The sequence below is a fragment of the Centrocercus urophasianus genome, unplaced genomic scaffold, assembly GCF_019232065.1.
Source record: "Centrocercus urophasianus isolate 14NV4802_14NV808 unplaced genomic scaffold, USGS_Curo_1.0 seq_10, whole genome shotgun sequence".
In the NCBI taxonomy this organism is placed as follows: domain Eukaryota; kingdom Metazoa; phylum Chordata; class Aves; order Galliformes; family Phasianidae; genus Centrocercus; species Centrocercus urophasianus.
The window spans coordinates 97,362,465-97,377,340 of record NW_024884142.1 but is presented as its reverse complement, the minus strand read 5'-3'; the positions used below and the strand labels follow the sequence as shown (position 1 = coordinate 97,377,340).

General features: G+C 42.2%; 1 protein-coding gene across 2 annotated transcripts in view; it reads right to left on the bottom strand.

Annotated features, from left to right (window-relative positions):
• BFSP1 (beaded filament structural protein 1) overlaps positions 1–14,876 on the bottom strand; it is a 31,075-nt gene that overhangs the window by 1,819 nt on the left and 14,380 nt on the right. For both annotated transcript variants that reach the window (XM_042818268.1, XM_042818259.1), the window contains 6 exons: positions 10,048–10,108; positions 5,838–5,933; positions 4,902–4,994; positions 4,141–4,248; positions 2,609–2,829; positions 476–561 (listed from right to left, as the gene is read on the bottom strand). In XM_042818268.1, the coding sequence (XP_042674202.1) occupies positions 476–561; positions 2,609–2,829; positions 4,141–4,248; positions 4,902–4,994; positions 5,838–5,933; positions 10,048–10,108 (665 nt within the window). The remainder of the gene's footprint in view (positions 1–475; positions 562–2,608; positions 2,830–4,140; positions 4,249–4,901; positions 4,995–5,837; positions 5,934–10,047; positions 10,109–14,876) is intronic.

Below are 14,876 nucleotides of genomic sequence, written 5' to 3'. Positions count from 1 at the left end.
GGAGACGTGACACTGAGGGATGTGGTTAGAGAGCATGGAGGGGACAGGTTGGGGTTGAACTTGGAGATCTTTGCAGTCTTTTTAACCTGCTATGGCCCATAAACATATGACCAAAAAGTGTTCTCTGCCAGTCTGCTGACACTGTCTCCACATAGCTGAAGTAAATTTGCAACAAGTCAGCAAAACAAACTCCAGTCCTTCAGTACTTTTAGGTGCCTTTTGACTGGGTTCTGTTGATTGGCCTAAGTAGAAAATTCCAAAAATAAGCAAAGAAATTAGTTGGTTGGAGTTTTGGGGCCTTGGACAACTTGTCTCAAAGCCTGCCGAGGAAAGCTGAAATTGCTGCATTCACTTAGCAAGCAAGCCTTGAGTCAGGTTGTCACAGCTGGTGTTCGTATGAAAGACAAATGGAAAAACGGCTTAAATTACAGTGATGCTGCTCATGACAGACACAGGAAGACATGTCAAGGTTTACCTCTTCCCCTCGAAGCTTGAGGCTGGACTGGTCTATAGATCTGCGTGAAGAGTGTGACTGGCGTTCCTGCTATAGCAGAGTTTAACCTGCCGGAGAAGACGCGCAACAGTCAGACCTCTCCCCCTCATTTCCACCATGAGCAAGTGAAATTGTGCAAAACTAAACATGGAGACTGAAGGGAGAATATATTTCTCTGTGGTGAGGAGTTATAAAGAGAGTGGTGAGAGCAACACAGCTACAGAGCCTCCACAAGAGCTGGGATGTACACAGATAGTAAAGAACTGCAGCATGAGGTTGTAATTTATCGTAACATCTTGAAGGGAAGATTTGAATGGCAAACTGTCCATCAATGCCTATCCAAAGCTGTGCCTCTGCAAGAGCTGCTGTACATTAGCCTCCAACAGTGCTTGGGACAAAACAGGGACAACGAGACCTGCTCCAGAAGAAGGGGCAATATGATGCAAATGAGAAAGCAGACAGCCACACATCAGCAGGCACAGGTTTGTTTTTCCTTTTATATCATTTAAGAGCGGCTTCTTCTGTCATGGGAGAGGAAAAAAGCCTTAGCAAGTCTCTAAGTACCGAAAAGTCAGAAATATTTAAGTTATTGATAAAGAGCTGTTCCCATGCTGAGCTCCTCTTTGGCAAAGAAATCAGAAGCCACAAGATTAGTCAGCTCCCATGGTTTCTGAGCTTGTCAGTACATGGGAGAAGTCTTGAACCATAAAATTTGCTTCAACTGAAACCAACTTATACAACAGTCCCCAGTACAGTCCTGTGAAGGAAATGCAAAACTGCACATGCAGCTTTTTCAATCAGTTGCCTCAGTGACCCTCTGCAACGAGGCAGCTTTTTTCTGTTTACCCTGGAGCTGGCTGAGTATCTCAGAGAAAAAATGCCATCCTTTGCCTTAGCATCTCGGATCCAAGATATGTTCATATACATTATTTAATCTCTGTAGTATGAAAGTAATTTTGTATCAAAGGAAAAAATAATGGCTGCAATGGTATCACCTAAGTTCTCCTACAGCCAAACCTCTAGGAGGTCTCTGTGCAGTGGGGATTTTTCTCTTTGAGGTAACTGAAATAGATGTGATTTTTCAATGAACGAAGGACTGACCAATCTTTCCTGAACAGCACAATCTCTCTGAACATGTCAGAGATTGTATTCATCAAATGATATCATCACTTTGTAAAAGCTGGACAGTAAAATATGAAGTTTGGTAATGTTTAGACATTAGTCTAGACAATAGACAATGTATAGACTAATGCCTGCTAATGCCTGACTTCAGAAGGGCAAGAGGAAAACTGAGCAGTCTTTTTTGGAAAATATTTGTGGAGTTGGTTGTATTAAGGGTTAAAAATTAAAACAAAATAAAACAATAAAACAATGAGAGGCTGGCTTATATGAAATCACCACATCCGTGGCCTTACCAGTCTGCTCTGCCAGAATTTGAGAGAGTATTTCCGCCTGCTGGGGGGATGTGAAGACACTCTGATAGGCATCTCTGTGCCTAGCCTCGAGCTGCAGCTCCTCCCGCAGTCAGGAGAGAGGGCCAAGACATGGCTTTCACTGCAGAAAATGACCCTAGCAGATACCCCTCATCAGAATGCACTGTCCAACATGAGATGCGGAAAGTCAGCCTCAGGAGAGGCAGACGGTTGACACTAGAGGGTGCCAGAGCTCCTCGGTAGACTTCAACACAATCCAAAGCTTTGCACACTTCTTGCACTCTGTTCCCCTCCTTGCTATGAATTTGCTGTGGAGGAGAAATTCGCGTTGCAGGATGTTTGCCCTCCCTGCCCAGGGCCCCATGAGCCTGCCCAGAATGTTCAGCAAGGTTGACTGCACATAGGCAGCAGAGAGGGCATTCAGTTGGCTTCCAATACGGTTCTGACCTCTGCGCACTGAAAGGAGAAGCACAGAACGGCCCTGACTCTTTGGTAGGGACGTGAGCAGGTTTTGGATCTATGTAGACTGTTGTTGGAAAAATACCAATGAAAGATGTGAAATGACCATAGGAAGATCAAATGCCCTTGAAAATACTACAGGTTTGGGTTTTGTTTTTTTTTTTTCAAATGTAGTAAGAGAGACCCCTGCGCCCTCCAACAGAGTGCAGGAACCCAGCCTTACCGGCTGTCCTCGTTCTCAATGATTCGCTTGTAGCGCTCCAGCTCATTCTCCAGGGACTGCTGGTAGATCACCAGCTGGCGGCAGTCAGTCGTGTACTTCTCCAAGGTCCTCTCTGCTTCTTCTATCCCCTTCCTGAGGTTCTCAATCTGCTCGTTGTAAAGCTGAATTTCGTCATCGTAACTCTCCTGGGTGTTTTTTATCGCTTGCTCCAGCATAGTTGTCTGGCAAACAAAGATGGTGAGTAACAGAATCAGCTCTGAATTATTGGGTATCCCCATCTGATAGTTATTTCAAAGGCGATTCAAGGCAATGACCTGTTGAGCTGTGCTGCAGACACATAGAGGCAAACAAAAGTAACATCTGTGCAGTAAGTCTGAAGTGCCAGTCACTGAGACGTACACTAACCAGGAGGTGGCGATGAGGTCCTTCCAAAGCAAGGGATGGAACTAAACACGTGGGCTGTTTCACCAAATCTGTTCTCATCTTCATCTGCTGTTTGGCTATTTGCTATAATTCATCTATCACTTGGTATTTTTTCCCTTTGCAAGCATCCTTTATTAAAGAGATGCACAAAAATGTGACAGGGCTACTACTGGTTAATGGGTTCTTTAATAATTGAATGATTTCTGCATTTTACAGGCAGGATTTCCAGAAACCTTTTAAGAGAATAAATTTAGGATCTAAGTCCCTTAGCACTGATTCAGTTATACTGTGGTGTAAGAGCGCTGATGAGTGTACAGGTTCAGTGCTGAGAAGGTGGAACTGATAAACTCACTGCAACACAGTTGTCATGTTAGGAAAATGGAAAGCAAAGGACCTCAGTGACAATTCAGCCATCAGATCCAGCCTTCGTTGTCACAAGTAACTCCCACACATAAAGTTATTTAACTTTAAGGCCTGAGAACAAATCAATTAAGATGTAATGAGATATGAAGATTTGATTTTGAAAGCAGCATGATTAATTTTCCACACAGCATGCTTCTTCAGGTGCCAGGAGATGGCTGATTTTCTCCTCAAATCTACATGGACTTACAGTCTCACTTGTTACTCTATTGATTCTTGCCCTTCCCAGAGCCCATGTGTCCTTTCCACCAAAGCATCAGACTTGAGAAAGAGTCTGAGGAAAAGACCAGGGGTATTGCTGTCCAAGAGTAACATGGTGAGAAAAAATACACTCAGCTGCTGCTGTGGCTGTAAAAAGGAGTTCAAAATCCCACCAAAAGCTATTTTATGCCACTACAATCATCCTCTCTCACATATACAGAGGACTCACATCTTGAGGCCTAAAAGAAGCTGCACCTGGAGGGGATGTGGTGATCATTCTCCAGTCCTATCTATTGACAAAGAAAACATTCCACTTCACAGATGTGCCATATGCAGTTCTACATAACTGGTTTCTGTTCACTGTAGCCTCTTTCTGCTGCTCCATCTCCTGTCCCCTCTGTCCTTTCCTCTTTCACCTTTCAGTTTTTAATATGTGCCCATAGAAACCATAGAGTCATGGTTGCATTTATGTCTAACAATGGCAGTACCTCTGTCTGCAACTTGTACTTTTGAGCCTGTAGCTGGCAGAGGATGCTCTTGTATTCTTCCAGCTGGCTCTGAAGAACAGGGATCCTCCTTTCTGCTACAAGTTTTTCCTGGTTGGAAGAAAACGTGTGCAGGAATTTAAGTTTCAATTAAATAAAGTTACCACTGAAAATAAACCATAAACACAAACAGAAAATGACAACAGACAACTGAAAAGTTGGGTACTGAACCTCAAGAAAGCCCTTCTGGCATGACAAAAAATAAAAGCTGTGATACAGCAGTGCTGTAAAAGCACAGCTTGTGCTGAAAGTAGACTGTTTGTGTCTTCTAATAAATGCCCTTCAGGCAGCTACTCAGATTGGCGTGAATTACCAAGTTTTCATCCTGTTTGTAGCTATTTATCTACAGTTATTCACATCATGCCTCGTCACAAGATTTACTCTCTCTGTATATGTGCATACATCCTGCCAGCTCCAGCTCACACCTGAAGCACAACTACTTCCACCACCTTTGATCTTACAGTTTTTGCAGTTAACAGCCATGCTGACATGCACCTGTAACACACTGTCCCTTCTCTTGTTCACTTTGGTTTCCCAAAGCTACAATTAGTTTTTTTCTCATAATCAATATTCAGTACTTAACCACATTTGTTGCACTTTTCATTTAACTAGCTGGGAGATCTGGTATACTTTAAGAATCACCATGGATTATTTTTCACTTAGTACAGACCCTGCAGCATGCATTTACCAACAGCAACACTTACTTCAGATATGCCAGTAGTTATATGGGACACGCGAGGGGTTGTCTGGATGATTTGCTGTAAAATGTTGACATAGGTTTGGATTTCCATGAGGTTCTATGGCAAAGCAAAAGACATTTTTGTCAGAAAATATCATAGCTGCCTGTAATGCTCTACTCTGAGTCTTACTGCTAGATATTTATTTATTCCAACACATGGAAGTCCAGATCATGTTAAGACTTGTTTTTGCCAAGTAATTTTAGGCTTGGTTTAAACTGCTTGTGTCCTTATAGTTTTGCTGTGCTTGGGGTATTACAGGTATGTGTCTAGGTTACAATGTAGTACAGTCTTAATCAAAGGCAATGTGACTTCTAGTCACAGTAAATTTTCAAAATGAGGATCAAACAGTATCTTTGCATGTGGTCTAAAAAGAGAAGCTTCTTCTTTCAAAAGTGGCAAAGATGAGACTCTGGCCTGCTGCAAGATCCCACTGCCCTCCCTAGAAGAAGGGGAATGCATGTATTAGAGTTGGCAGCAACTTAATCATACAGCCATGGGATAATGTCCACTGACTAACCAGAATGTTCTAGACTAGAAAATCAGGATCCTCCCTTTTGCAAACCCAATAGCTTCCTAGCATGAAATGTAAGACAGCCTGATCAGCTTGTTGGGTTGAATCGCAGAATATCCTCAGCTGGAAAAGACCCACATCATGGTAACAGGTCAAGAAATTGAAAACATTGCTACTGCTGTAGATACTGGATTCTGAGTAAGTCAACTCAAATGCTTTCAGCCACCCAATTATTGCTGTTTTGATCACTGACTATATATAAATTACACACTAAAACACAAACTGGATTTCCTTTTATTGGCCACTAGAACAGACCACGGAGAAGGATAAAGCTTCACACACATCTCTAGAAGAAAGCTCTAAAAAAGATGGCAAATTCAGCCAGTTACCTTCTTATATCTGTCTTTTGTGGCATTAATGTCATCCTGCAGGAACTGGGACTCGATCTGCAGCTCCAGGTTGCACAGCAGGGCTTCATCCGCTTCCTACAACGCACAGAGAGACATGGACATGCAGACAGTACAGAGGGCTGGAGTGCCAAACTGATCCACCATGTGAGTCGCTTCACTGGTGTATGGAAAACTAAAGTCTACTGGGAGAAATAAAAATATTTTGAAAGCAATGAACAATAAGCACTTTATATATCATGTACACACTGTACACACTGCTTTTCTGCATAAATATAATTTATGGTACAATTTAGCATAGGCAGTGTCAAAATATGCTTACTGTATGCTTTATGAATGCTGGGATCCTAGTAATAGACAAACTGAAATACTGGTTGGTGATGCTAAAAGACTGCAGTGGGGCATGAATCTTAAACAGACGACATCAACAGAGTAAAGCATTGATTTCTCTAGCGCTTATGATAGGGCATCTTGAGTCATTTTTAATATTCTCAGTGAAAAGTCCCCTTGAAAACAAACAGACTGGTCCAAACTATTTCCACTTCTCCTTTTGGCATTATTTCATATATCACAAATATTTGTCAGACTCGAAGCCATTTCTGGAACTAAAAATGACAGATGAGCAAGCCCCAAAAAGTTGGTCTGCTGCAGAACTTTCTGTTATTTATATGTCAAAGTCTCAAACTCATCCTTGGCGCTAGAGATAAGATCAGACCAAGAAACCTGAATTTCACCATCGCTGTCACTCATGGTAGTCCCAAAGTTGATGTTTCTCAATTTTTGTTTCTCAGAAAACTTCGCCATACCTCACAGGACTCTGACTGCATAGCTCATTGGACTGAAAAGTGGTGGATATAAATCCTGACTACTATAGCTGAAAAATCTCCACTGAGCAGCAAGCCATCGTACCAAACATGAGGGCATGCATTCCTTCCCCAACTTCCAACTTTTTTAGAAAAGGAAAAGTTTAAAGAGGAGGAGAGCTGAGCCAGTGTCACCCCTCATGTTGTTTTTTGAGAGCAAGAGATTTTTGACTCTTGTGAGTAAGATAACAAGACTAAAAGGTGCCCCTTTATAACGATAGACGTCCCATTACTGTGTAATTCTGTCTCAGTGAGCAGATCACGGGTTGAAGATAAAATGCTAAAATCTACGGGCACAGCATGTGATTGGTAGAAAGGAATTGTTCTTTTTTAACATGCACAGCACGCGCTATTCCAAAAATGCGCAGATGCTGCTGTTTCATTATGCTGCCGAGCCTCCCAGCCAGGCCTGCTGACGCAATGGGAGGCTGCCCATGGACCCACTCTGCTCCAGAGCCATCTCTGCTTTGTGAGGCAGCAGCTCACCCAGACCAGCACGTTCGCCATTCATCATGACTGCACCCTGCTTTTCTGCATCTGCTGCCATCCCATTGAGTAGAAGATCAGTGCAACAATGGTGATGTTAAGAGGCTTGTGGGCAGCCCAAAAAGCCCCTCGGCCCTTAGGTAAGCACATATTTCTGCAAGTAGTAAGCAAAAGCAGTGTTCAGCTTTCCAAACACTCCTTCAAAGGGAAAAAATTCTCCCTTTTTCTCCTTCTTTCAAACAGACTATTTCATTGACAATGCCTTATAATAAAACAATACAGTGCGTACAGATCTGCTCCTGAACTTTACAGCATTTGCTATTCGCTCCGCTTCCAAGCAAAAACCATTCTGCCTTAGGTGCTGATTCCAAAAAGTTGATCCAAGTGATAAAGAAGCATCACCAGAGCCACTGTTTGCTGATTTCCAAACTGATTCTCCTTCTATCTAAAAAGGCAAATGCTTACATCTGCTTGTGCACATTTCTAGGCTATATCTTGGGCACTATGCATACAGTCAACCGTGTTCTCTTCACTGTTTGGTGCCCCAAAGCAAGGAGCAGTTGCAAGCAAGGAGCAGCCTAGCTGTAGTCTGGGTTAAAAACGCTTCCTGCAGCTCACATTGGCTGTGCCCGGAGCGGTCTGTCAGTCCTCTTTTCTTCAGCCACAAATCAGCTGAGAGGAAAAATGAAGATGGACCCAGCAGCTCCAGCTACGCCTTACAAAATATTGACCTCCACCAATGTTTTTAAGAGTTCACAGGGTGCATGAGAGCTCTGCTAGCACTTTGAAAAATAGTATTGATGCAAGAGGAGCTCATTGGAGATGGAAAAGCTAAAACACATTTTCTTAATATATATAAAGAACATGCAATTGTGACTGTGCTCACACGAAACATCTCCTCCCATTTATCTTGGGGGAGAAAAAAATCCACCACCAATTGTTTCTCACTACAGAAGATGAAGGGTAAGCTGTGACAAACAGAACTGGGGAAAGATATACTACAGCTTCCTTCACTTAGGCACTTAAGTGAAAGCTATTAGCAAAAGGAGAATGAATTGGGCTGTCCCACAGACCTGGTCTGGAAACTTCCTAAATACGTTAGTAAACTTTTATCTTTTCTCTGACCATTTTTTATTATTATTATTAATATTCCTTTGAGATTAGTTCAGGAAACAGCAGCTCTGCGTAACCATTTCTCATGTTGCACTAGGAAAGGAACAAATCATGATCTTTCGTGCCTTCTTTTTGTTTAGAAACCTGAATGTACTTAGCAACAAACATATTTTCTCCAGTCTTATCGTGGGCTGTATGATCTTCACTCTGCATAAGAATGATAAATGGGCTCTTCTTGCCCCTGTGTGTAGACTCAAATTCAGAGAGGAGCTGTCTTCTGAATGGAACTACTAAATGCACCTAAACATGAATTTGCAAAATCACACTGAATGCAGAAGAATCAACACAAATTTCAACAGTAGTTCCCAAAATGAATGCAAGAGCCATCTGGTATTGCTCTAAAGGTGTGCTAGACAGTAGATCCTCCAAGTCCCTGGTCTTACTGAAAAATTCATGAAGTCCTGAGGACAGCTAAGGCTATGGGCTGTGGACAGCATGTGCTGTATAACCAGAATCAGGCTTTCCTTGCCATCCCATCTGGTTAGATTAGCCATGTAAGCATTTGTCTGAAGTATTCCTCTAATACATTTTTTCCCTGTAATTCAACAACTTTCTGTTTTATTACAGGCTCCACAACATTTCTAGAACATCATTCCCGATCTGAAATCTTCCATCATGCAAAAATACAGCACCTGTTTTGAACTATATCTTTAGAAATAGGCACTAAGTAACCCACTGGAGTATTCTTAAACACCAGTGATCCTTGGCCTGAACAAACTCAACAAAATGGGACACCAGCATCATTGCAAACACATATTTAGCCCTATATTAAGATAACTGTCTGTAAGCAGCGGCAAAGAACATAAATGCAAGAGCTAGACTGGAAAAGTTCTTTGCCAATACAAAGAAGGTAACTGTCATTAAGACCACAAAGCTAATTAAGACTTCAACAGAAGATGAGGGTTATAATCCTGCCTCAGCCTACTTGCCTTAACACCTTCTGGCTTTATTAACACTACATCTTTGCTTTGAATATCTGTATGCATGCCACTACGGTGCTCCTTTTCCTATTTCTAAAGCACTAGAAATAACTTTAAAATGACATATAACCTTAAATAAAAGGAAAATTTGGATAGAGCCTCCTGTGTTCAAGAGATTTTCTGTGAAGTAGTTATATGACAGCTAAAATAAATCCTTGCACTGCTCCTTAGAGCACTGCAGCATGATGGCAGCTGGACATGGTGACTATGGGCTCTGGGCAGCAATACTGCTTTCTCCTTTTCCATGGACAGAATAAGGATGTAGGGCCATGCTGGGTGGGTGGTGTCAGCCTTTCCTGTGTCTATCCTTGCCCCAACCCACCATGGAGAGGTTGGCTGGCTCTGACAGGTTAACAGCCAGCACAAAGCAAATATATATATATATATATATATGTATGAACAGGGTGTGCATGAGATCTCTTGGGTAGAAGATGCTTTAAAACTAGAAATGGAAGAAAAAATGGCAATGAAAAGTTCTTTTCTTCTTTCCCACTTTGCTGGGCCTTTACCCATACCTTCCTTCTGACTGTGCTCATGTGGAACTTTCCATTCTGCTGACACTGATGCTTTAAACAAATTCAGATAAAAAGCAGCGAGGCACCAGTAGGAATTCTCAAAGGTTCCCAACAGCCAAAGAATCAAAGAGAAAAACTGACAAAGACCTTTGCTTTTCCATTTTACCAGGTTTACCTTATTCAGGCGTTCAAGGGTCTCTTTTAGCTTCTGCTGATATTCACGTTCATTTCGGTACCTGCAAATAGAACGAAGGATATGAAGTTCAGTGGCCCATCCTTCTACAAACTGCATTTTTAACTGCACTATCATGCACAATACGTGCTTCACACTAATGCAAAATACGAACCTTGAGAAGTCCCAGAAGATTTATTTATGCATTAGTATTACTTTTTTTTTTTCTTTCTTTTTTGCCCCAGCTGCTGAGTATAATTCCAGAACCAACCAACTTCTTGTATCTGGCTTATAGAGAAACAGGCAACAGAAAGCCATATACTTGCTATCACACTGTCACAGGAAGCCCAAGAATTAGATTATTTACAATAAAGACATAATGGATTGATGTTGGGCTACAGTGATCGCCTCTCATCAGTGACTACTACACGGGTATTTGCTATGCTGGCACATTTAATTACATTAGCATTTAATTACATTGTACTTGATTTTCTTTTTAACTGGTGTTATTCAATAAAAATAACAGAAACATGAAACAGAAGTAGCAATTTTGTACATTGATTGCGTAAGAATAATGATTTTCTATTTGAACGCATTGATGGATCAAGTTTTATGTCCTCTTCAATATCAATTCATAAAGTAGTTTAGTCAAAATCACATCAGTCTTAGTATGGACTGCATTTAGCCAACAACTCTAGAGCACGTATAAAAATTCAGTGAGTGCCTAGTGTGCATATTTCTATACAGAGTGAGCAGTGGATGTATAATGTGCTTATTCATTGCCCCCTGTTCATTGCTGGGGGTTAGACTGGATGGCCTTTAAGGGCCCCTTCCAACTCCAACGATTTGGTGATGCTATGAAATGGCTGGGCCTCCTCTGCTGTGCTGCTGTTTTCTAACAAAACTAAAACAATGTCATTGTGCCAAACTGCAGGAACACAAGTTTCACTTCCAAGGCTACAACCAAGAACATTCAACTTCAAAAGCAAGACTGCATCTGTTTATGCTATTTATTAAATAAGTCACCTCCAACAAATTTTCTATCTCATAAATACTTTGTGGACGCTTGACATTTTCTGGCAACTGGGCAAGAATAAAGCTGATCGTGCCAGCTTGGGAAAATCACATGCATGGCTACAATATAAAGATGGATTTGCACTCCTAATAACATGCAAAAATTCCAACAGTGTCAGGGGCTAAATCTCAGCCCCAGTGCCATTCAGGCCTTTTCTAACCTGGCTAGCTGTGAGGTCCTCAGTCAAAAATTCTTCCAATGACTAAAATCACAGAATCACAGAATTGTAGGGCTTGGAAGGGACCTCTAGAGATCATCGAGACCAACGCTCAGCTGCATTTTCCTTGCTTCTCAAATAACCCAAATCTCTGCTGTGTCACACAGAAATCCACCTGTCAGTCATGAGCAGTGGATATCTATTATTATTCTCTGAATGAGGATTGCCTTTAAGGGATTTTAATGTACTCCATAAGCTCAGTGCAAAAGGGTGAAGGACCTCTTAGAAATACTTCAGAGATCTCATGATGCAACATGCAAGCCTCCGTGCTGCTGAAATGTATGCTAGTGGCTAATAAGCTGCATGCTCTTACACTTCCAACCTGATGCCCAAGTTCAAGCAATTAGCAGGACATGTTTAAAGGAGGTCTGTATTTCTTAGATAGCTGCTAGTTGACCTTTGCTTGCCTTTAAGAGCCATAAGAGTCATCCGCTTCTTTAAACAAATAAAAAAAATCCTCCTCATCCAGTCAAATAGCTTTACAGATTTAACAAATGTTTTTGGACTCTGTTTAGAAAAAGCATTATTCATTCATTTTTTGCATAGAAGAAAATAAATGGAGTGGAGGTGGTCACCAGGTTCAAATACAGCAGAACAAAGCTGTAAAGGATCCCATTAGCTCACCTTTCTGAGGTTAGCAGCTCCCTGCTGGAGTACTTACAGATATCTTGAGCCCTTGCACAGCTACAGGCATCAGCCCTGTGTGACCAACGGCTATGCAGGAGGGAAGCCTGACTCTGGGCTTAATTCTCTGCTGGAAAACAATGCTGCAAACAACTTTTCCCATCTTCTGCTGCCAGGCCGAGACTGTTCCTGAAAGATGTGGCAGGGAAGGCCTCTCTCATGCACACCTTGTCTCTGATGCAATGCAAGGGCTGTCTTCTCTCCACAGAGAAAACAATCACAATACATCACAGTGAGGTTCAACGGACAGAGACTCAATTTGGTGTCAAGTTTGTGCCTTTAATATACAGAGATATGGGAATGATGCCTCTCTGTTGATCCCTACTGAGTTTCTTCCAGCAATACAAGAAGCTTCTCGGCACATCACAAGGCAAGACAAAACTTTACTACTAGGTATAAGTTTCCCCGAGGCATTTCACTAGCCTTTTCTCAACAGAAACAGCAGTCATTTGAGCACCAAAGAGAGCACAAACTGCAAAACGCCAGTCCTATGAGGATGACAGACAAGCTAATAAGGATTGTATTTCATGCCCTGAAGGCTGGGACGAGCCATGTGTGGGCTCTGCTCTGCTGATTTGTGAGCAGATTGCTACCTGCATTATTACAGAGCTGCTACCAAAGTGCAAGATTTCAGCCCTCTGAGGAGTGTGTGGAGGCAGACAGGGCCTCCTCACCTGTAGGATAAAACTACGGCCAGAGTAGAGGCAGCAGTGCAGAGACAACCCCTGCTGACAAGGCTTGAAGACAGCTTTGCCAGTGTTCATCAGCCATCAGTAGCTCAGCCAGGTCCCAGCCCTGGTGTTGTGGTACCTGCTTTCATTTCCCCTTATCGGTGTAGTTTCTATGCTGCAGCCCCATCGCATGTCAGCTTGTCTGAGCATCACTGTGCAGGTAGGAGAACCAAGTGCCCATTTCTGTGTCTGGTGATTTCCAGGGAATCACACAGCGTGCAAAACCCACAATATTAGCACTGAATGAATTTTAAATGGAATTATCGATTAGCAAGACTTTTAATTCCTGAAATTAATTAATTCCGCTCAGTCAAGGGTGCTAAAATCTGGTTTTCAGCATCTTTCCAGATATCACAGAGAGAGAAATGCAGTCCTTTCCCACAAACAGATGTACTGCTGCTGTAATAACGATGCTCTATAAAAATTAGCGTAATTAGCCCTTTGGTGAGTTGCATCCAAACAGTTCCTCACTGTGCTTTTTTCTAACTTCAAGGGAACAAATTCTCCTCTGGCACAATCTGAACTATTCACATTGATGTGAAAAGCTATGGACGTGCCTACAGAGGATTTAAAAATAAATTTAAACCTAGGATATACTTTCCAGTGGTTCACATACCTCTGATTTTACAGACAAGGTGGTCCCAGGGTGTACTGTATGTATTATAAATCTATTTCTCTAATGGTGAATGTGAGCAAAAGAACGTGTTGTGAGAGCTAAAACTCTTTGCCTTAGTGAAAAGCACAGACACACTGGAACAGGTTGCCCAAGGAGGTTGTGGATACCCCATTCCTGGAGGCATTCAAGGCCAGGCTGGATGTGGCTGGATATGGCTGGATATGGGCAGCCTGGTCTGGTGGTTGGCAACCCTGCACGTAGCACGGGGGTTAAAACTAGATGATCATTTTGGTCCTTTTCAACCCAGGCCATTCTATGATTCTATGATATGATTCTATGATTACTCTCTAGGAGATGTTATCAATCCTAGCACAGAAGTCAGTGCTTTATGTTCCAAAATGTTCCCCTACGCTGTGCTGCTGACTGAAGGCATAAGCAGGTAGGAGTGTTGGAGCACTGCAAAGCAGGAGCTCCGATTTCTTCTTCCACAGCCCCAACACAGCACAGATGGTTATCACTCCATATTTGGGGAGCAGAAAGCACAGGCACGGATGGCTGTGAGGTGAGCACTGAGGGTGCATAGTGCTGGGGCACTGACCTTGTTTTAAATCCAACCAGTCTTTGAAAAGCTTTCACACCTGTTCTGCAAGTCAAGTTCAACAGCTTCCAAAAGGCGAAAAACAAAGCCCAAATTCACCTTAGAATTGTTCAGGTCGAAAAAGACCTCAAAGATCATCGAGTCCAACCACAACCTAACCATACTACTTTAACAAGCCTCCGCTAAATCAAGTCCCTTGGCTGCAACCAAGCCAACAGAAATTTAAAGTTTAAAGCTACAGATATAGAAGGCCATTGCAATGGAATGGCAGTGGCTGCTTTTTGACCAAATTGCCTTTGATTATCCCAGAGTTTCTTTTTTACTGCTACTGAGTGAACATCCCAGGGCAGTGTGATGAGATACCAACTAATTTTTCTGAATAATCATTAACTACCACTGTACCAGGTCCTAAATCTCATTTTCTAAAAGCAAAGTGCTTTCTATGAGTATTTATGACCTCCAGAGCCTTGCATTCTTGCCCACTCATTCACAACCTATGCAAAACAGCGCTAACAAAAGGCAAGTGATGCTGTGTCAGATCCTGCTGATGGGGAGCTGTACAGGTCACTAATCCACAAAGCATGCAGTTGGATGCAGGAATCTATCAAAAGGTATTTCTATCCATTTTGCACATATTTTTAACTAATACACAGCTGGCACTAAGTTTAGTTAAAATCTCATAGACACTGCTTAATTAAAACATACAAAAAAGTATCAAAGTTGACAGTTAAATTACACCATTGGCTCTTAGCTGAATTTCCTGCTCTTGGCTATTGGAATACAGAACAGCCTAATCTGGCACTCATTACTCATTGACTCACAGCCAGGGAGTCATGAATTTCTGACCACTTCCAGCATTAAGCCTCAGTGCACCTGCATGGGTTGTTCTCTGCTGTTGCAGATCAGAAACA